General features: G+C 52.2%; 1 protein-coding gene across 3 annotated transcripts; it reads right to left on the reverse strand.

Annotated features, from left to right (window-relative positions):
• Positions 1–598: 598 nt before the first annotated feature.
• On the reverse strand, positions 599–20557 carry TMPRSS3 (transmembrane serine protease 3). 3 transcript variants are annotated; one of them, XM_033856389.1, is made up of 14 exons: positions 20402–20557; positions 19844–19982; positions 14842–14952; positions 13863–13979; positions 13353–13476; positions 10482–10607; positions 9217–9260; positions 8555–8720; positions 7636–7805; positions 5457–5552; positions 5241–5243; positions 4206–4348; positions 3439–3591; positions 599–616 (listed from the first exon to the last, which is right to left on the reverse strand). In XM_033856389.1, the coding sequence occupies exons 1-14, from the start codon at positions 20402–20404 to the stop codon at positions 599–601; spliced, it is 1413 nt and encodes a 470-aa protein (XP_033712280.1). In that variant the 5' UTR covers positions 20405–20557. The 3 variants fall into 3 exon arrangements, with proteins under 3 accessions (XP_033712280.1, XP_073659743.1, XP_033712279.1); XM_073803642.1 differs by lacking the exon at positions 20402–20557 and having other exon boundaries at positions 19844–19937; XM_033856388.2 differs by lacking the exons at positions 5241–5243; positions 20402–20557 and having other exon boundaries at positions 19844–19952.
• Between the last annotated feature and the right edge of the window lie 2233 nt (positions 20558–22790).

Below are 22790 nucleotides of genomic sequence, written 5' to 3' on the forward strand. Positions count from 1 at the left end.
GAGATCAAATCAATTGAGCCTCTTGCATTAAGCGTATATGAGCAGTCAGGATTCATTCAGACAAGCTCGGAGGGATGAATGCACTAAGAAAGGGGACATCCTCTGGAAGCAAGGGACAATGATACCTCAAGCACCAAAGGCTACAAAAAATACCAGAAATAAACCTCAAACTATAATCTTACGTTCCCACATGTCAAAGGAGATCCTGGTAGAAAATTGGGTAGGTTCTGGTGCCCGGATAAAAAGGCGCAGACAGCTGCATCTGCACTGACCGCGCTCCTGCAGGTCCAGGCTGCCGTGTCTTTGTTGAGGGGCTAAGGTGTGGATCGCTTTGCAGGGGAGGAAACCAGATGGACAAGGAAACTGTAGCACTTTGGAGGCATTCCTGCTTCTGTTCTTAGTGGAGATCAGAAAGGAGGTTCGGGGTCATTTCAGTCCAATGCCCCTCTGGCTTGTTAGAGGTGACAGAAGAAAATTGCCCTAGATGTAGAGGAACGAAAAGATGCTCCTTCTTTTGGCTCTGCTGTTAGAATCCATGGAAGGACAGGGATGTCTCCATCTTGGCCGGAACTCAAGGTGGTAACCTGCCTCTTTCTCTTCAAGTTTTCAGGTCCCTCTAGAAATGAAAACACAGGTATTATCTCTTTCAGCGCTTCAAGCCATCTCTCTAATATTAAGATGGAGTGAGCACCTGACTGTACCCTGAGTGGAGCGTCAGCTGTTCACAACTGATGGGGACAAAGTTGGCCTCTGCTCCGTGTGGATTCCAGGTAAGTGTGAAATAGTTCCCCTTCCCTGTGCCACACCTCCTACCTGCCACACCCCCGCCGTCTCTGTCATCAACCTGAGACTATTCCATCGTTTCCAGCTCTTAGTATCAGTGTTCCTGTGTCTCTCTTTGAGTTGCAACAATTTCGTTTTAAGCATCCAGCAGAGAGAGAAAACTACTGGATGAAAATGAAGCTGATGTAACAAGGTTTAGCATCAGTTAAAAAATGGGGTGATTCCCCTCGAGGTGTGAGAGCTATTGGAAGGCCCTCACATCAAGGTTCAAAAGAAACAACTAAAAATGCAGGCCTGGGGCTTCCCTGCTGGCGCAGTGGTTGAGAGGCCGCCTGGCGATGCAGGGGACACGGGTTCGTGCCCCGGTCCAGGAAGATCCCCGGCGGCTGGGCCCATGAGCCATGGCCGCTGAGCCTGCGCGTCCGGAGCCTGTGCTCCGCAGCGGGAGAGGCCACAACAGTGAGAGGCCTGCGTACCACAAAAAATAAAAAATAAATAAAAATGCAGGCCCGCTGGAAAACTCTCATGGGAGGGAAGCCTCTTCTGGGTCGTCCCAGAGACGTCTGAAGAGAGGCATGACTCACACAGGCCTTCGGATGCCAGAGGCTGCCGTGGCTGAGCTGCTCTCCCAGGCCTCAGGGGAGCCGTCCACCTACATCCAGAAGAACCTGCTTCTCGAGCTCTGGGAGGAAGAAGCGTCCTTTCTAAAATCCCCCCACGTCCTCAGAGTGTGCCCCGGAGACCCCTGCCTCAGAATCGCCAGGGCGTCCGATCAGACCCTCTGGACCCTCAGCGCTAGCGGGCAGCCAGGAGGAGTGCTCTGCGGCCCCGCTTGGAGGTCCACCACTGAGCTTTGCGGGGTGGGGGGCTGGGCTCATGGAGCTGGTTAGACTCACGCCCTGCCCTTGTTAGCCTCGGCGGGGGGCTTCTGTGGGTCCCCTCACCTCTAATATGGGAATGGTCCTAGGGCCCCACAGCCAGGGCGGTGCTGGGGGGAAATGGGCTGAGAGGTCAGGACCCCTCTGTCCGAACCTCCCAGACTGATTTTGGAACCTGGTCCTCCCCGCCAGCTCAGGACTGGGCCGGACTTCTTCAACCTACCCCTGCAGCAAGCCTGGTCCCACGGACCCTCTGAGCCTGGGGGCAGCGTCGTGGAGCTGCACCTCCGAGGCTCCCTGGGCGAATGCGGAGGGTCCTCCATTCCCTGTGCCCATGTGATGCCCCACCCCCCCGGCCCACATGACCCTCACCTCTCTCTATCCTGCTCACGGGCTGTCTGCAGCCACTGCAGCGAGGAGGCTGCTCTTTCAAACGTCTGTTTTCTGAGGGGGTGAGGGATTGGGGCTGAATTGGGGGCTGAAGAGCATTGCACAGCCCTCAGCGCTGGGCCAGGCGGTCAGCTAACAGCAAAATGTGCCCCAGCAGAAGTCCCCAGCAGGCCTGTCTCCTAGCCTTGCCCTGCAATGGGCTGGCACTATATGCCTGCAGAGGACACACAGCTAGACGACAGCAGGGCTGGAATTCTAGCCAGGCCCGGTCCTGGGGCCTCAGCCCTGCTCGTAGCTCCTGATTTAAGGCAAATATTCAAGGAGGAAGAAGTGGAAATTAACACCAAGGCACTTGAGGAGTTTGGTCCTTCTTAGCCAAATGCTTTAAATTAAAAGGAGCATTTTAAAGGTCTTGATCTACCAGGACAGAAAGCAGATTACTGGTCACTGGAGGCCGCGGGACAGGGAACAGGGAGCGACTGCTTAATGAAGACTTATTTCCAGAAAATGAAAATATTCCGAAACTAGGTAGAGACGGCAGCAGCCCAACATCGTGAATGGGCAACATGCCCCCAGATTTTCACTTTAGAATGGTCAGTTTCACTCTGTGTAAAGTTTGCCTCAAAAAAACCCAACGAAAACAACAACAACAAAATACACCAAAAAAAAAAAAAAAAGTTCTTTGAAATTGGTCCAAGGCCTGACGTGGGACTCAGAGCCGGTGATCAGGTCCGCAAACATCTGCTGCGCGCCCGTGGGGTGGAAGACCGGGCTGTCCCAGCTCTCGCTCCCTAGGTGGGTGTCTCTCCCTGTCTTCTAAGCCATTGCGCTGGGGCCTGGAGTAGGCTGGGGCATTCCTTGTCCCTGGGCGTCCCATTCTTCCTCCCGCCATCACCAGGGCTCCCCCTGCCAGCCCTGGTCCTGCCAAGCCAGCCTCACTGACCCATCTCCCTCCTCCAGCACCACCCCCGACCGCCCACAGGGAGGCCCCCCCAAAGCACAGAACCGCCCAGACCCCTCCTGATTGGAGACTCTCCATCCCCCACCTGTCTCCACACCCACACGTGCCCACCTGGCTGGTTCCCGTCCCCCAGGGCTCTTCCTCCTTTCCCCAGTTGGTGGAAGCACGTTTCCTTCACGTCCCAGCAACACTCGCCCCGTGTGTGCCCACCCACCACGCCCACCCCGCCAGGGCCTTGTCTGTGGGATTAGCCCTGCTCAGTCTAACGTCCAGAAGCACGAAGTCACTGCTTGACAAATCGATAACTGATTGGTCACTTCCTGGCTCCGGACAGCAGGACTGGGGTCCCACGGAAGGGATGCCAGAGGTGGACTGACTGACGGGCACCAGCACGAGATTCCAGGGCAGGGGCGGCGCTGCACCCACCTCCATCTGCTCGTGAATCCAGTCCAGGAAGGCGGTGATGCGGGTGTAGACTCCGGGCTTGTTCGCCGCGGCACAGCCAATGCCGAAGCTTGTGGCTCCCACCAACTTCCACACCCTCCTCTCTTGACACACCAGGGGCCCCCCACTGTCTCCCTGGATGACAAAGAAAGAGCAAAGGGCACACAACAGGCACTGCCATGGTGTGTCCCTTGTCCTGGTGGCAGGATCCCCCCCTTCACTCTATCACAAAATACAGCACGAAGATGGCTCTGCATTCACCCCCCAGTCCTTCTGGAACTGACTTGTACCCCTAATAGTGGCGTCCTTATCCTTTGGGGACGGTCCCCCTCCAGCCGTCTCCCTGCCAGATCTCGGTACCCTGAACCCACGAAGGTCAAGGCAGCTGAGGAAACAGAGGGATGCTCCAGAGGGAGGGTCTGTCTGGCCAGGGGCTTCGGCTGGACCAGGCAGTGCTGGAGTCTCGCCCACTGTAGCTTTGCAGACTGGATTCCCTGGTTCCCACCTGCCCTCTGCCCCTTTGGTCCCTCTGCAAACTCCGAGACCCTTCCCACTGCCCAGCACCCAGGCAGAGGGGAGCACTGGGTAAACACTGATATCCTGAGCAAACTTCTTCCCACGCCCTGTAAATTTGCTTTTCAGTCAGTCACAGGGACATGCTGGTGGTGGCCTCTCCCGCAGGCTGGGTTGCCACAGCAGAGCAGAGCCTTGCTCGCAGCGTGGCCCCCAGGGGTCACCAGGGCCCCTACCTGGCAGCTGTCCACACCGCCTTTCAGGTAGCCAGCACAGACCATGGAGGGGGAGATGATGCCACCGTACACGTCCCTGTGGTTGCAGATCTTGTTGGAGATCAGAGGCACAGCCGCATGGTTGAGGACCGGGGAGGCATCGCCTGGGTCAGAGCAGGGGGGGGTTCGTGTGGTGCGGGGGGCCCCCACCAGGAACTCAGGGGGCCTGCATGCAGGTGGGGAAGCCTGGAGGTGGATGGCCTTAGAGCTCTGCCCCCTGGGGAGTGGGCTGGGGGACCCCGCTGCTTCATGTCAGGGCCACTCACTTCCCTAAGGTCACCAATGTGGGAGGACGGGGGGCAAATGTAGCCAACAGGGCCCCCCCACCTGCCCCGCCAGAACCTGTCCTGGGCCAAGCACTTGACCTACACCAGTCTGTTTAGTTCCCAGAATAACCCAGATGACAGCAGCAGGGAAACTGAGGCACGCGAAGGTCCCACTCACAGCTTTGGGGTGGAACCTGGGGGTGGTCAGCAGAAACCTGTACTCCCAAAGGCATCCACATCCCAACCCCTGGAACCAGGGACCGTGTCACCTTCTAAAAGGGACTTTGCAGATGTGATAAGACCTTGAGATGGGGACACGATGCCGGGCTCTCTGGGTGGACCTTAAGTGTAATCTAATCACAAGGGTCCTTCAAAGGGTCAGAGAAGGAGATGTGATGATAGGAGAAGCGGAGGTCAGAGGGGAGAGAGATTGGAAGATGCTGTGCTGCTGGCTTGAAGGTGGAGGTGAGGGCAGAAGCAAGAGTTGCAGGGGCCCTAGAGGCTGGAACACGTGGGAACGGATCCTCCCCCAGAGCCTCTGGGAGGATCACAGCCCTCCCGACACACTGATTTATGACTTCCGATCCCCGTAACTGTAAGGTAATACACGTGCATTGCTTTAGGCCAGTAAATTTGGGGTCATTTGTTACAGCAGCGACAAGAAACGAACACATCTGTGGTGGGTCAGCCTCGCCACCCACCCGAACAGATCGACACACTCTAACTTCACCTGCTTGTAAACTGTGACCTTCACGTATTACAGGCTCACCACAGGGCACGCCCGCCTCCCATTCCTCTCATGTCTCAGTGGCCGGCTGGGGGTCTGCGCTACACCCCAACAGGGACACATGGGCGGGGACATTACACTGGGAGCCTGGGGAGCAGGCCCAGAGCCCTCTCGGTTCTAGGCACCCTGGACTCAGAATCTTGATTTCAGAACACTGACCTCCATCCTCTGTGGCCCCCCAGCCTGACGTCCAGCACATCTTCCCATCAGGAAAGTGCTCTTCGGAGTTGGGCAGACAGACTGGCTGGATCATCTCTGTTTGGAGAGGAAACAAGAGCTTTCAAGCCTGTGGCAGCTGTGGTCTGAGAAAACCGTCTTCTCAGTGCCTACCGCTCTGGCAGCTCAAGCCAGCTCCCAGAGAAAGGCCAGGTCCCTGGTCGTTTGGAAGCTATTTGCTCAGAGTAGGGACCCCTCGCCCACCAGAGCCCTGAAACTTTAAAACAACCCGAGACCGTGGCAACATGAGGGAGTCTAGACCAGGGCTCAGCATATTTTCTATAAAAAGCCAGATAGGGCTTCCCTGGTGGCCCAGTGGTTGAGAGGCCGCCTGCTGACGCAGGGGATGCGGGTTCGTGCCCCGGTCTGGGAAGATCCCACATGCCGCGGAGCAGCTGGGCCCGTGAGCCATGGCCGCTGAGCCTGCGCGTCCGGAGCCTGTGCTCCGCAACGGGAGAGGCCACAGCAGTGAGAGGCCCGCATACCGCAAAAAAAACAAAAAAAGAGAAAAAAAGCCAAATACTTTATATTTTAGGCTTGGCAGGCCACGTGGTCTCTGTTTCAACCCTCACCTCTGCCACAGTAGCATGAAAGCAGCCACGGGCCGTGGTGAACAAATGGGCCAGGCCGTGGGTCGATAAAACTTTATTTACAAAAGTAGGCAAAGGGTCAGATTCAGCCCATGGGCCGTAGCCTGCCTGCTCTTGTTCTAGACCACGGGCACGCTGCTTCATGGACCAACAGTGTGTGAATATTCCCATCCCTCCCGACATATCTGGAGGCGACGAGCCTGCCTGTCCACGTGGGCTGTGTCACGTAAGCCCTCCACCAAAGACTGTCACGGGGCCTTCGTGTGCCCGCATCCTGGGACACGCTAAGCTTCCGGGGCAGCTAGAGGAGAGGTAGAAGGGGGAAGGGCACTCACTCTAATTTTTGTCAAAGTGCAAGTGTTGGCACCTCAGTTCTTTATAACCAAGGGTCATTAATCATAATTAACAAACCAACACCACCTTTACAATTTCTCTTTGTTTCTCTAGAAATATTTGTTTCCGAGTGTGATACGTAGAGAATTCCGTGTGCTGTGTGATAAACACACTGTTGATTCTGCCAGGTCCAACCTGCTGCTGGTCCTGAGCCAGGATCCTGCTCCGACAGGGGCCTTGGTTATGATACTCTGCTGCTCTCTGAGCTGCCCTAGTCCTTGGGAAGCAGGAGGGGGCTTTCACTTATTTAGGAGTAAGCTCATATGCTTTGCTGCATCTGCAACACCTCGGAAAGTTCTGTCCTGTGTGGCTTTTCTGGTGTTTTTGAAACCTCCGGGAGTCAGGACTTGACGTTTCTGTGGAGAAACAGAGCCTCTGAACTCAGCAGCTGGTTGGGAGAGAACGTTTCTGAGTATTTCCAGGAGCTGGAGATTCCCAGTGTCTTCTGACTTGGAAAGAAAGGGGTGCGGGGAAGATCCCACCACAAGCAGCTGGCTGGCCTGGGAGGCCCTCTCTTTCTCAGCCAAGATTGAGACACCAGGCAGATGGGTGGGGACCTCACCACAATAAACACGACACAAGAAAAAGCTCTTTGTTCCCACGTGCCTGAGACCCCCTTCTACCACCCACAGGCACCGGGTGGTCTGGCCTGGGGAAGTCCCTTTAATCTCCAGGTGGTACCAGCAGAAAGGAAGTAGCACAAGGGAGGGCCCCCGTGGCCCCAGCCAAACCAAGTTGACCAAAGTAGAACCACACAGGCTCTGAAGTCAAATAATCATCAGAACCACAGCCCACAGAAGCAGGCCAGGACCTGCAGAGTGAACCTGAACAGGGTGACCGTCTGCTAACATTGAAGATGTACGTCTCCTTACGAGGTACGTCTCCTTAAGATGTACGTCTCCTAACACGATGGTCCAAATGACCAGAATGTGACTGAAGATTTCTTATCATACCAAGAAGGGGGAAAATCACAACTTTAATACAAAGAGACGGTCAACTGAGGCCAACGCGGGAAGGAATCCCGTATTGGAATTATCTGGCAGAGTTTGTAAGGCAGCCTTCATCACCATGCTTCAACAAGCAATTCAAATTCTCTTGAAACAAAGGATAGCAACAAAATGACAGAGACCCAGACGTACCGTTGAAAGTGACAGGCCCGGCCAGCTTCATGAGGGCGATGTCATTGCCCAACCTCTTTGGCTTGTACTTGCTGTGGTAGATGATTTTTTCCACCAGATGGGAGGGGGCTGGACTGTCCAGCAGAGAAACGAGGCCCACCTGGATGGTCCATGACTTGGGGAGGTAGAGACTAAAATGAGAAAGCCCCAAGCACGTTAACCCACGGACCCCTCAGGTGTCCCGACAGCCGGTGCCAAGGAGATGTCAGCAGACGTCCCCCCCACCGAGCCCTGCAGAAGCACAGACCCACCCTATGCATTTCCTAGACAGGCCTTGCTCTTTGCACCTCTGGGCATTTGAGAAGTGAGCTGAACTTTGCTCCCTGTGAGAGTCCATCAGGGTCTGTTCTCCATCAGAAACCGAAGTAGAGGGAGGTGGAAATAACGGGGACAATTGCCCCTGTGTTTGGAAGTATCTTCTGTGGTTTTCTTCCAAGCCACCCCCCTGGAGAGAGACTCAAGGAGGGGTGGCTCTGGGGACACCCCTTCCTACCCTGCACCCTCCCTCTCCCTTTCAGCCACAGCATGGTCCACTGTGATGAGCTACGGGGAGGCCTAGGGCCTTTACGTTGCTGGGTTCCCTCCCGCGAGAGCTTCCTTCCTCTTCCTTCTCTCTTTTCTGTAAGAGCTGCGGGCCAGAGATCCTTAAAATGAGCCCGGGGTCACCAGTCTCACCCAGCTGATGGAGCTGGATCCACAGTGAAGAAGGAAGGTGCCCCGCCCCGGGGACATTACTTTGTGACCATCCGGTCTGTCTTCCTGCTTTCTGGACCTGCCCTGCTGTCGACCACCCAAATCAGCCCTGTCCCAACATGGCCCGGACTGGGATGGGGGTCTGCAGAAGATGAGGACCCCCCGCAAGGAGGTCAGGAGAACTCACTCATAAACACAGTGGGCAGCAGTGACGATCCACACGGGGGTGATGACGGACCCTCCGCACAGGTGGTAGCCCTGGAACTGCAGGCTGGCCTGCCAGGGCCACTGAGCCAGCAAGGACACGTTGCCACCCACGATGCGCGGGCTGGAGCCCGTCCTCAGACCGCAGACTGCAGAGCGAGAGGGAGGGGCAGGGGCGGGAGCTTTGGCAGGAGCACAGGGTGAGGGATGGGGGGGGCAGGTCCCCTGCGGCGTGGGACAAGCAGGGTGCTGTAGGGGTGCAGTGGGAAAAGCCCGTCAGGACACAGCACCAGGTACGGCGCCCCCTTGCCAGGAACACAGGGTGCCTGCCCAGGCTGGGGGCGGGCACTAAGCAGCCCATGCACACTTTTCTGGCAGGAGGGGTGGGGAAGAGAAGGTGACAGAGAGTCAGGCGATTGGAGCCACCACGGAAGGACAGGACATCGTGTGCCATGGTCCTGTCTGCTGCTGAGAAGTCGCCCAGGGCTCTCTTCACCAACCTGGCAGATGGGGGTCACAGAGTTCCCACCTGGCCCCTGGGAGGAAGGGACTGCCAACAGAGCGGTCCAAGGAGCGGGGAGGGGGGACAGGAGCCTGTGAGCCAGGGCTTCCTTCCGTTTCTCTCTGCGTTTCTGTAACTCTCACCTGAGCACTTCAAGGTAACCACGTAACCCGAGGTGCATCCCTCCCTAAAGTGGAGAAAGAATGCGTTTAATGATAAATACCCAAGGCCTGTGAACTGAACACTTTTTTTTTTTTTTACTTAAATCTTGGGGTAAAAGAAAAATAAACTTTACTCCCCTGCTCTTGAATACAGATTACAATTTAAAAAAACCCCACGAGAGTGAGGTCACACAATTCATTATAAAACACGTGACTACAGTGAGGTATGGTGTGCGTGACCGGGTGTTGAGTATTTCTAGGCTTTGTATAGCTAATGATAAGAAATGTATAATGAGCTATATTATATAAATACACACTGGTGTCATTTGCATGTCAGTTTTGTGGCTCTCCTGCCACAAAGTCCTTGCAGCCTGGGACACATGCATGTCAGAGAAGACCTCCCCCCACCTCCAGAGCTGAGATGTGATTGCCCGGGAAATGACACACACTGTCCCTTGCGTGGGTGGGTGCTCATGTTACAATCCACCCTGGGATCCCTTTGTAGATCCCTTTGTAGATTTCCTGCCTTTAGAGCCCCAGTCCTGTCACATGATCATGCAAGAAAAAGCTAGTGTCACCAGACTGAGGTTTTAGGACCCAAGAGATGAGCTGTCCCTGCAGATTTCATGTGGGTTCAGGAGCGACTGTCAATTGCACAATAGGCTGACAGGCAGGTGTTTCCTGGAGCAGAGAACACACTCCTCTTGGGGTTTGGTCCAATGAGTCAGGAAGAGCACATGGAACGTGGGTTCAGAAAGCCTGACGTACCTCTGTGCACCAGACAGGTGACCCCTGTAAGCTTCAGGTACCTGACTGTCACTTAAGGATACCTCGTTTTACCTTCCTTACGACTTCTTTGGGGAAACATGTAATACAAATGGTGAACATTAAAGTATTTTGTAAATAAAGAAGGATACGTTTCTTTCTTAATTTCTTTCTTTCTAATATTTTTTCTCCTCCCTCCCTCCCTCCTTTCCCCTAACACATCAGCAGCGCCCACCGTGTGCACGGTGCAATGCTGCATTTACGACACGCGCATCACGGGACCCCTTTACCATCCTTCCTCCCTCTGTCTGTTGGGCTGTATTTGCCTGGCTTGGGATTAAGTTCTTGTACCCCAGCCTGGTGCGTCCACCCTTCTAACCAAAGTGGCCAAACCCGCACCTTGCACTTGGAGAACACAACCTCATGCACAGGTCCAGCGGATGAGTGGACATAAGTGGACACAGCACCACCTGGCCGCTTACCTCACGTACACCGACTGGTGTAAAGTGGTCACTTTGTCATCTGGCAAGAGGTGATTGATGGAAACGAACTCCTCTCGGAACTGCTCCTCCAGTGAATCCACTCTGATGGTGTCCGAACTCACATAGCTGCAAGCACAATGGAAACACAGACCTGATGTGTGGAATTCACTCTGTCGCAAATCTACCTGGGCTCAAGTCACAAGGATACAGGTATCATACTGGGAGGGGAGTCATTTTGCAGCCCCAAACCGTAAATGGCTTCCTTCTGCCAACTTAGCAAGGTATTCCAGACCTGGAAGAGTCTGGGGCGACCCTCTCCCCACAGCCCATCCACCCACCATGGGCTCCAGCCACATGCGAGGGAGGACCACTTCCTGACGTAGCTGGGGGGACACTCCCTGATGCATTGAGCTGAACTGACCTTTGCTTGGCCTGAAACGAGCCTCAGAGGGAACAGAACACAGAATTGGGTGGAGTGTTTTCAGGTGAGCACCGAAGTGGGGATGCTGAGCGCCCCAGGTACGATAGGCTGGGGGTGGGGGGGATGAAAGACTTTCCCAGGCTGCCCAGAGCTGGCAGGGCTCCCGTTACAGAGAGATGAGCACATAGACGGAGAGATTCGGGGGCACCAGGACAAGCCAGTGTTTAAAGGGTCAGGAGACAGGTCTGGAGAATGATGGAAAAGAGGGAATAATATTTTTCAAATCAGGCATCCAAAGAGTTATGAGATGGGAGGTCGTGGAATGAACAAAAGACAGAGTCGCTGGCTTGCTTCGCTCACGAACTCACCAGCTTATCAAGCATGATTTCATCAGGTGATTGTAAACGCTGGGGGGCGGTGCGGGCAGCGTACGTGGTGTACAAAGTGCAGCCAGGTTTGAGTTTTGAGAAAAATGTAATCTAGGCAGCAGCAATGACCCTTCCAGCCTCCCCAGGTATTGCTCAACCCACTGATACGTCAGGCACCAGATGAAAGAGCCGGATGTTACCGAGATGGAGATCCTGATACAGGTGGACTGGGCCACCAGTGGGGTGGTGAGGGTGATGCAAAGGGACCCCAAAGGCTGCACCTGGAGCCCCACAAATTGTCAAAGTCTCAGTGGTAACAACAACCATGACCACAGACTCTTATAGGGCGTCCCTGCGGTCCAGGCTGCCTTCAAAGCCCCAAGATCACTTGACCCTCACAGTGACCCTTTAAAGCTGGTATTATTATTCGCCTTGTTTTTGAGGCCTCAGTCATGTGACGGGGCTGCAGGTGTGCTGGGATTTGGACCCAGGCAATCTGAGTTGCCAGTCTATCTTTTATTCTTTATCACAGACCTCTGACACAGGATGCTATAGAGCAGAGGGGATCAAAGGAGGGCTTTCAAGAGAGAAATAGGAAGAATAAACAAGAAAGGATACAGAAGCAAATCTTAGAACTGAAGAAACAGGGAAGAACAGAGCAAGTTTAGAGGGAAGAAAATGGACAGTGTTGAGGGGACAGACTGGAAAATTGCATACTCCAGACTTGCCCTGAGATGGAACAAGGAAGGAGCCTCTCCGCAGACGGCTGGGGTGCAGAGATGCCTGGGCACTGCCGGGAAGGGTTGGGAGAAGGAGAGAGGGGCTGCTGGGTCCTTCTGCAGGACAGAGGGGAGGCCAAGGATTCAGGGCGGGGAGGTGGTCCAGGAGGGAGAAGCAGGGGAGGCAGATGGGAAGAAGAAGGGACGCCCCCTAGTGAGTCCAAGGAACTACCTCCTATGGAGCAGAAATGCCCAAGGGAAGCTTTCAGCTGTGCGCCGTGGTGGTGGGGTTTGTGTGTGTGTCTGTGTAATTGGCGTGTGTGTGATGTGACGTGTGCGCATGGTGTGTGTGGCGTGTGTGTGTTTGTGGTGTGTGATGTGGGCTGCGTGTGTGTGGTGTGTAAACGTCCTCCTTGCCTATGAGGGGTCAAGTCTACATAAGTCCTGAAGGCAATTGTGTGGGTGTTTTGCTGTTGTCGTTGGGCTTGAAGTGCAGCTGATTTCTGAATCCAGGTTGTCTCGGGTGAGAAAGAGGCACATGTCAGGGATACGGGCTGGAGGGTGGGTGTCGCTGGCTTTGGAGAAAAGAGTTGAGAATGTGATGCCTTAGATTTGCAAGTCAGGGCTCCCTGCTCAGAGCGTGGAGGTTTCAACACCCGTTTCCTTGGGCGCCAACAGGGTTGCCCACTTCCTGAGGAGAGTGTGGGTACTCAGAGCCTGCTGGTTTTGAACTCCAAGAATCCGGCACAAAGAGGAGCAGAAGCGCAGTCCTGGGCACCCGAGGAAGACAGCAGCTACCGGGGGCCCGAAGGAGGGGCCAGGGGAGGGACGGGGCCGCATCAGGGCCAAAATGTGTCGCCCCAGTGCAAAAAGTCACATAAGGAACGCAGAACGTTGAAACATGGAGATTCCACTGCAATAGTTCTCTCTTCTACCTGTTTCTTTCTTCCACCTGTTGCTAATCAACTGTTTTGAATAACTGGACATTCACTAAATTGCTGACTTTTCGAACTTGGCTCCCTGGGGCTCCTTGGGAAGTGGGACCAAGCTGGGTGGTGTCGGGAAGCTGCCCAAAAGCTGTGGCCTGAGGAACTGGGGGCTCAGTCCTCAGCTCTGAAGCTATTGAATGTTTGCATCTAGGGTCCTGGCCTGAGACGCCCCCAAACACGCTAGGTCCCGAGTGACCTTGAGCAAGTCACTTAGCATGTTGGGACCTTGGCTTGCGCACCTGTGATGTCAGGCATCGCGGGGTTGCCATGGGGATGTCCAGGTGCCTTGTGCGTGCTCAGCTAAACGGCAGCTGTCTGCCCTCATCGTGATCACTGCTCATGTCCTGCCCACTGCTGGACACTCTCTGAATTACCTTGGAAACCCCAGCTGGGCACAGGCGACAGTAGCGTGGTGACTCTTCCAGTCCTCAGAGCACATGGTCCTCCAGGTGGCAGCTGTGAACACCTGGAGTGCGGCGTTCTGACCGCTCACGCGGACTGACCAATGCACAGGAAGACAGGTCGTTAGTGGCCTGAGGAGCCCTGAGACCCGGCAGAATTTCTCTGCAGCCAGCCTAGACCCTCCCGTGCTGAGTCTGACCTGCCCCTGGTCAGTGCCCCACCCACGCAGGGCAGCCACAGTTCTTAACGTCTGTACCCCTGAGCTCTCTTGGAGTTCTCTTCTGCTTGCTTACCAACCCAATTTTAGCTCCATGTAAGGACCCTCCCTTAATACCCAGCCCAGGGTCTCCTGGGCTGAATGCCAGTTGGATCCCATGACTTAACAAAGGCATTGCCTTGGACCCATGTCTCAGATGGGGAAGGTCAGGGTCGGGTTGTACTGACGTCCTCCTGCTTCTGCTTCTGAAAAGGCATGACCTTACCACATCGGTACTCATCTTCCCCGTCTTTGCAGTCGGACACTCCGTCGCATCTAGCCGTCAGCTCAATACACTTAAAAGACGACCGACACCTGTACTTCCCGGAGCAGTCAAAGTGGACTGAGGAAAGGAGGGAGGGGGTCGGGGAAGGGCTGCTTCAGTGCACAGCACTGACAACCGTGCACCTGCCACGCGGCCTTGAGCTTGCCCAAGCGTCATGAAGGCTGCATTGAAACGGCACCACTGCCAGCAGCCTGCTTCCCTCAGCCCAGTTTCTGTTCCAGATTCCAGCGGGTGGGGCAGCTGCACCCCACCGTGTCTCCCTAAGTGACCTCAGGCCACAACTCAAGATGAATTTAGACTCCGGTGGCTCAAGGTCCAGAGAGAAAGTGCATGGCTGTGGCCGACTGGCTAAGCCGGCTGAGCAAGGAGACTTGAGAGAGGACCCCTGGCCCCCACTCTACCTCCTGCCTTCTCTGACCCTGGGCGAGAAGTGAGGGCACTGTGGACCCCAAAGCCGAGCACGTGGAGAGTTAAACTGATCTGAGATCCGCCTATTTGAAGAGTAAATGCGAAATTGTTCCCTATCAGGGACCATTCAAATGACTCTCTTTCTCAAAAACCACTTGCACCTTATTTGCAACCCAGCTTGGCCTGGCATGAATGGCCTCCTTGTCTCCTCCACCCGCTCCCACCCTCTCCTGCCTGTGGGTTCAGTTTCATCAGCTGCCTTTGGCCACTGTTAACTGGGCAGAGGCTCCTTGGTGACGAAACCTCTACCACAGCCAAAGGCCCCGCTGGGGCCCTGGTCGGCTTCACGATCCTGCCGGCAAATAAAGCTCAAATCAGCAAACCCAGAGGGTGTTTGCCTTAGTAATTAGGGCTGTGTGGCGGGCCCGGGTTGGTGTGAGGGGGGAGCCCGTGAAAGTCTAAACGCCTGAACAGGTATTTGAGAACCTACTAAATAATGGATGGTACTCACTGCCCAGACCAATGGCCAGCGCTAATATCAGTGCAATTATCCCGATGACAATGATGGGAAAGAACTTCAGTGGCAGCAGAGACAGGAACTGGGCAGCCACCGCGTCGGCATCTAGAAACCAAAAAGCGGGGAGAGCAAAAGGCCACGGAACAGCGAATCTGAATGAAATAAAACAAAATTTAGCTCTTCATCCCCCCTGCCCTCAGTGCAGAGAATGTTCCAGCCCAAAGGGAGTTGACTTCGAGAAATGGCCGCCTACCCAGGGGCACGTTCTCTAAAAGTTGAGCCCCAAGCTCCCCAACACCAGCCCAGCTCCATCCGTCCTCGGTTAGGGGACGGTGTGATGGGTTGAATTGTGTCCCCCAAGAGACATGTTTATGTTCAAACCCTCAGAACCCAGAATATCATCTTATTTGGAAATAGAGTCTTTACAGAGGTGATCAAGTTAAATCAAGGTCATTAATGTGGGCCTTAATCTAAAATGACTGGTGTCCTGATAAACAGGGGAAATTCAGACACAGAGACAGACACACACAGAGGGAAGATGATGTGAAGAGACAGGGGCAGAAGGCCGTGTGAAGAGGAAGACAGAGATGGGGGTGATACATCTATAAGCCAGGGAACCCATGATTTATCAGCAAACCCCAACATCTAAGGTGAGGCAAGGAAGGATTTCCCCTGCAGGTGTCAGAGGGAGCAAGTCCTTGCGGTCACCTTAGTTTCAGACTTCTAGCCTCCAGAGATAATAGATTTCTCCTGTTTTAGGCCACCGAGTTTGTGATGTTTTGGTGGCCCTAGGAAACTAATACGGAGGGGAGGTAGAACCCCAACTCCCAAGGATGTTTTCCTACAGAGGAAGGCAACATGTAAAACCCAAGCAGGGTGCTTTCAGGAGAGAGACAGCTGGGATCTCTGAGAGGGTCACCAGATGATGTGCGGGTCATTCTCCACCAGTCCTGGGCATAGACACTGAAGGCCTTTATTCCAGACTATCTCTTGGAGGATGCTGGCAGAGCAAACAGCTTAGAAGACAGAGATGGTGTCCTTCTCCGGAGCAAGGGACAGGTTATTATTTACATCTGGCTTAGTAAATACCACCTCTTCCTTTAGGACAAAGCTTGTGCAGGTCTGTTTGAAGCCCATTATAAAAGATGTGGATTCCCTCAGCTCAGGGCTCCTCAGCTGTGGTGCAGACCCACTGCGTGTACAGCGTGCACCTGGGCCGCTCCACATTGCTGCCGAGGGACGTGGTGGGCAAGCGTGACCTACTCAAACAGGATGCTCATGCCACCTGTGCTGTGCGTACATGTGTCTGACGGAAGGGCTGTGTCTTCTGCCAGCATCCGTGGGACTGGGGCAGGCTGACTTGTTAGCTTGCAAGTAGGGTAAAGCCCCAGACCCTTCCCAGTTCTTGCCTATAGAACAAGGCTGATTTGGTAGAAAAGAAGATGTGAAGAGCTTAAGATACCCAAAAGTGCAAGCCTCTCTGGACAACAGGAGGATTTCCACTGTAACGTTCACTCTCAGGAGAACAGGCCATTTCATGCAAATTATCTCATCAATCCTGAAAATACATCTATGCTGAAGTTGTCCTCTCTTATAATTAGGAAGGTTAGAATGTAGGGAGGGGAGGAAGCTTCCCAGGCCTCACATGACGACACAGGACGGAGACTGCCTTGGCCTGTTTTCCTGCTCTTGGAGATGTTGGGCCGAGAGTCTCCCATGGAAGAGCCAAAACAAGGCTCCCTGTCTGTCTTTAGAAACCCACAACTTCATCCTCTGGCTATAAAGACTGCGATTATAAAATGGTCAGTACCCTTCCCGGTTGCCCAAAACAGAAGTGAATTAGAAAACAAAAAGGGAAAAAAGAAAGCGATGAAATGGGAGAAAAAGGAGAAAAGAGTAAACAAGGAAAAAGCAGGAGCAGAAAGGGAAGAATGGGGGGATAGGAGATGCACATCAGACTCTGTGCCGTGAGTGTGGAGCGGGGCAGAGGGACCACCCGCACGGTCCTTGTTTAGCCTTGGATGCAGGAGGAGGCAGCTTGTTCCAGGGTGTGCTCTCAGCACCTAGAACGGCACTAGCCATTCCACGGTCCTCAGTAAATGTTAGTAGATTGAAGGAATGGATGGATGGATGGATGGATGGATGGATGGTTGGTTGGTTTGGGGATGGTTTCGGGATAATGAACGTGGTTTTATCTCAAGGCCAGAGACCAGTTCCTTTCAGGATGACCCATTTAGAGTCAGCAAAGCAGACCCCTCCCCTCTACCTCCCCCGCCTCCGGAAGCCTGCCCCAATCAGTCACTCTCCCTACTGAGATGCCAGCTCTCCAGTCACACTTTAAAACTCAGCAGGAACCCCAGAATGACTTCTCATCATTCTAGCTGTTCTGTATCTAAGAGTGAGGTTTAGGAAGTGAGCCCCAGTTGTAGATCCAGAGTGTCCTGCAGTTATAGTGCCTCCTGCAGTCACAGCGCCTTTGTATCCGCTCACATTTGCCACTTTACGGCTCCTCGGCCGCGTGCCCTGTGGTCCCACTGTGGTCCCCCTCCTCCTTGCCCTGTCTTTGAGGTCATGCTTGGAATAAAAAGCAAAAGGTATAGCATCTCTTCAAAGGAGGAACGCAAATGATAAACAAGCATTTGGAAACGAAAAACACACCACAAATTAGACACAGTTACATATCACCTTTGCAATGTATTATTACTACTACTACTATTTCCACTGCAGTCCAAAGTGAAAGGAAATGGATCTCCGCTTAACAGTCAATAAGAGTATAAATTGTGTCAACTTTTTGACAGTCAAATTGGAAATATGTACCAAAAAGCTAAAAAATGGATAGAATTTTTGACCTATCAATTCCACTTCTAGGAATTTATCCTAAAAAGTCATCATAGATGTACACAAATCTCTATGTAAAGGACACACTTAAAGGAGCGACCTTGAAAATATTGATGCACGGACAGATGGAGACAGCCTAAGTGACCAACAAAAGGGAGGTGGTGAAATAACAAATGGCATAGAAATATCTAAAACGATAAGAGGACAGGGGTCGGCAACGTGTTTCTGTGAAGGACCCGATCATAAATGTCTTAAACTTTATGGGCCATAAGTGGTCCCGTCACAACTTCTCAACTCTGCAGCTATGGCCTGAAAGCAGCCAGACAAAATGTGAATAAATGGATATGTCTGTGTTCCAATAAAACTTTATTTATAAAAACAGACAGCGGGCCAGATTCGGTCCAGGGGCCATAGTTTGCCAAGCCTTAAAGGCTATTTAATTATTTAATGTCATGGAAAGATGAACATAATATTTTTAAGTTAAAAAAAATAAGCTTCAAAATCATACAAAGAGTACAGGCAGACCTCGTTTTATCACGCTTTGCTGATATTGCAGTTTTCATAAATTGAAGCTTTGTAGCAACACTGTGTAGTCAGGTAAAGGCTAGCATTTTTTAGCGATGAAGTTAATTGTTTAAGTTAAAACGTAATTTTTTAATTAGGGTATGTACATTGTTTGGGGGCATAAGGCTACTGCACACTGAATAGACTATGCTATCGAATAAACTTGACTTTTTGTACGTATGGGGAAACTAAAAAATTAGTGTGACTCATTTTATTGCAATATTTGCTTATTGCAGTGGTCTGGAACCAAACCCAAAATATCTCTGGGGTCTACCTTCATATTTCACTTCCAAAGAGAAATACAGATATGTTGATAGGAAAAAGGCAAGAAATAAATTATAAAGTGCTAATAGGTTTATCTCTGAGTAAGAGTAAAATTGTGGTTCATCTTAAAAAACTTTGATTAACTGTATTTTCTAATTTTCTCTCATAAACAATGTATTGGTTTATTTAAAAAGAAAAGTTTAAAAAAGTTTTTATTCCTTCCCATGACTAGGAATTAATCATGAAGAAATGATCAAAACTTAGCAGAAAAGAATATGTATAGTGCTATCATGTTATGATTTATATTATAAAATATTAGAAACAATTATATGTCAAATGATGACCCAAATGGCTACGTAAATTACACACCTACCTGATCCTATAAAAAAGGGCATTTAGAAAACCAAAAAGCACATGGAAGAACGCCTGTCTGCACCTGCACTGCCTGTGAGCGTATACTTATGGTCAAGGACATGGAGAGAATAAAGAAAATGTAAAAACTAGCTAAGTTTGGGTGCTTAGGTAACTGCAGGATGTTTTTTCTTCATTTCCACTGATGCTAATTTTTGAAAAGCATTTGTAAGTTGTGTATATTTTCCCTTACTTGAAACCTCTTCTCCCACCTCCCATCAGTCCACATCCGCTGTCCAGGTGGTTTAAAAGGAATCGTTAGTGCGGCCCCCATGCCGTGCTTTCTGGAACCCTAGCCAGGGGCCCCAGATGTCCCTCTGCCCAGCCCCTGGGCTCAGCCTTCCCGACCGCAGCCAGGACCAGGGAGCCACAGCTTCCTGTGACAAGTCCTGATAGGGTCTTTGCCAGAAAGATCCTATCCAGGCACGAAGGAGTCTGCCATTTCTCCGAGCATTTATGACCCATTTCCAAAACCAACTTTCCTTCCTTCAGTTGCTAGGAGCAACTCCGTCACCTGCTGTTGAATTTTAATCTAGGTATCTGATACCGTGAGGGCAACCGGCTTATTTTAAGTTTTCTGGAAGGGCTGGTGACCACTGATTGTCAGGAATTCCTGGAGGGCTCAGAGATTTCCTGGCCAGGATCTGACCCCTAACTCCCAGGGGCAGTGGGAGCCTGGATTTCTGAAAACCTCCATCCAGAGAATACCAACACCTGTCTCCAGGGAGTTCGCAAGAGGCTAACCAAAGTGACGGCCCCCCTAATGCCCCTTCTCTCCAGGATTCTGCAAACACGAGGAAGCGGCCTGTGGGTGTGAGGGCTCCTGGGGAGATATTTCTCCAGGGGGACACTCAGCCACATCCATCATCTATAATGGGGGAGGGGAAGCGGGGCAGCAATGATCCCTGGTGCCACCTACCTGGTGTAACAGGACTTATTTTCAAATCGTCAAGGCCGAAAAGCGATCTGAAGGAGAAGGGGGCTTCGGCAGCAGGTGGGTCATTTTCCCCCATGGTGACTATTTCAGGACCTCGGAGACCAGGCTCTACCTCCACCTCCTTCGCAGGAAAGAACAGAGAGCGTTTGCGTCCCTATTTATAGTTTTAGCATCAAACGAATCTTTGTCGTGTGAAATCTTTGAAGTCTGACAATCCACATAAAGAGCTTTCAGTGCGATAAATCAAAACTATTTGTCCAGGGAGAACGCTTTTTTTTTTTCTGAGCCACAGCAGATAACGCAGAAACGTCTAGAGTGAGCGAAACTACGAATGTAATTCTGCCAAACGTATGACTTTCCCATTATTTGTTCAACCAATCTTCAAATCAATTGAACAGCATGTCTCTAGAGATATGCCCTTTTACCATTTAGAAGTTAGTTACCATTATTTTTCAGAAGATAAATTACTTTCAAACCCTTTCATTCTCTGTTTTGTCCCACTTAAACTTGACCCTTTGCCCGTGCAGGTGATACACCTACCATACTATAAGAAGTCTGGATACTCACATCATGTCCGTGCCCCCAAAATGCAGATAGCACCAAGGAAGGGACGCTCACCCCCAGTATTCGGAGCTTCCCGTAAACACAACCTTTTCCTGGCTCGCACAGGCTTGACCTAATTAAGGATGAAAGTATCCTCGCCCTCTGGGTGCCCAGTCCCCCCCCCTTACCTCGCAAAGGGAGGAGTGGCTGGGGACTGCGGGCTCGCCCAAAAGCTACACGGGGGATCTGTTTCCTCCAAGAGAATTCCACCTATCGTGATGCCGGACAGGTCAGAAGCCTTTGGAAGTCATTTCCAATAACTCAAAAGAGGGGCAGAGGGAGCAAAGAAACAGTCCAAATGTTCCCGACTGAATTCCAGCTCACTCTCCGAGGAATCAGGCGAGAGCACCCCAGGAAGTTGCTTCTGCAACGTGCTAACGCCTAGACTTGCCAACAGCCATATAAACATGGATACTTAGATCACCCATTGTTATTTTCTCTCCATTTACTTGTAATGTTTGAAATTCAAAAGGGAACTATTAAGCCACTTAAAACAAACTCTGTCTTCATGCTGTTTCACGTGGTCATGGGGAAATCTAAGCAAGAGTCATGCGCTAAAAATGTTTATTTCATTTCCATTGCGAGAGTAGCTTCGACGAATAGCTTAGGAAACTAATAATTCACATTCAGCATCTTCTACCTTGATTCTTGCTCGTAACTGCAGCTGACCGTCAGCCTGTGGCAAATTCCACAGCCTGGCTTTAGAACGAGAATAAGAATCAACAGCAAAATGCTTTCTGAAACGGGGAACCTAGGTAAGGGAGTCCCTTCCCAGCAGGTCATGGTTGGGGGGTTCACATCCAGAAATGTTGAGAAGTCATCTTTTAGAAGCGGCTTCTCTCCCCTGCACCTGCCCCACCCCCACCCCCCACTCCACTCACCATTTCTGGAGCCGCCATCATTAAAAGCAGAAATAATTTCCTTTCTCATTATAAAAGCAAGCGTGATGGTGAGCAGGCTGCCAACAGGAGAGTCCAACCGGGAAATATTTCCACCGAGGCACTCAGCCTTGTCGACTCAATCATCACGCAAATGGCTTGATCACGGGCCCCTGGGTAACCCTACCTGGCAGTGACTATCAAGTAGCCACTGGTGGTTGACTGCAGAGACCAGAGAGGGGAAAATGTGGCTTGCCTTTAATTAGTTAAGTAAGGTAAGCAAACCTTTTCAGAAACTTCTCATAAGAGAGGCTTTGGGACACAGGCACTCCTTTTATTTAAAAGAACAGGCAGGTCCTGCCCGCTGCTGAGCAAGGTCACCCAGCAGGGCAGGGAAACTCTTTGGTGGGGCTTTCGAGCCCCCTGTGTGCCCGACCTCAGGTTTAGACTTGCAGCGCTCTGCAGACAAAGGACAGGGGACCCGCAGCCAGCACTCTACAGAGACACCCTGCCCGCTCCACTCTGCAGAGTCCTCTGCGTCCCAAGAGGCTTCTGCACACAATCCGGCTTAGAGATGTGTTATCAGGAAAGCACAGAGCCCTGCTGCTGTGGGCAGGGGACTAGGAAGCCCTTTGGAAGGCCAGGGTGAATGTGAGCTAAATGAGAGTCGTGCATTCACTGATTCAGCAAACATTGATGGGCCGTCTGCCATGAGCCAGCCATCTAGACTCAGAGCAGGTGGCAGAGGGGACAAAGCACTCACCTGTGGTCTCAGGTGATGACAAACAGTAGGAAGAGATGAGGCCAGGAGAGGTTTAGATAATGATGGGACGGTGTGGTGGAGGAAGGCCTCCAGGAAGGAAGTGATGTGTTCGTAGAGCCCTTGATGATGTGGCAAAGTGGGTCTCGTGAGCCTGATACTAACCAGGACTCTTGGCCTCCTTAACCAAGAGAAATTGATAAGAGGCCAGACAAGAAATTCAGGCAAGGCTGTATCGGGGCTCCTGTGGCCACAGGAAGGAGCAAAAGCAAGTAACACGTTCCCTTGATCGCTCCCCGAGGGGGTTTGAGCTGTTTCTTACATGGGGTGAGGGGAGGGGTGTGTCCAGGGGTCAGGCCAGAGGGTGGCTCAGGTGGTCTGCCCACCCTTTTGGTGGTGTTGAGTGCAGGGGGCATGCGCAGTGCCTTGCTTTTGCTCCCAGCTCTTCAGAAGTGGCAGTTGGGGTTTTGTTTTGGTTTTTTTTGGTCTTTTTGTATTTTTTGAATCTTGTTGTCCAGAATTTGTCCTAACTGTGCATGCATGAAGTTATCTTTAATTCTTTATAGTTTATTTGCATTTTGTTTCTCTAGGAGACGTTTGTCCAGGTGCAAGCACTGCAGCAAAGGATCCCAGGTCCCAGCCTGTCTCCAGCTAAGAGGGGAGCTTGCTCCAAGCATGGGACCATCAA

This window comes from Tursiops truncatus, chromosome 4 (genome assembly GCF_011762595.2).
Source record: "Tursiops truncatus isolate mTurTru1 chromosome 4, mTurTru1.mat.Y, whole genome shotgun sequence".
In the NCBI taxonomy this organism is placed as follows: Eukaryota; Metazoa; Chordata; class Mammalia; order Artiodactyla; family Delphinidae; genus Tursiops; species Tursiops truncatus.

What these genes read in the sequence shown, in the direction of transcription:
- TMPRSS3 (XM_033856389.1), bottom strand. An exon ending in GGAAGATGAGTACCGATGTG is followed by an intron (nt 13,477 to 13,862) that starts GTAAGGTCATGC and finishes TGCATTGGTCAG; the next exon opens with TCCGCGTGAGCGGTCAGAAC. An exon ending in CACCAGTCGGTGTACGTGAG is followed by an intron (nt 9,261 to 10,481) that starts GTAAGCGGCCAG and finishes TCTCCACTTTAG; the next exon opens with GGAGGGATGCACCTCGGGTT.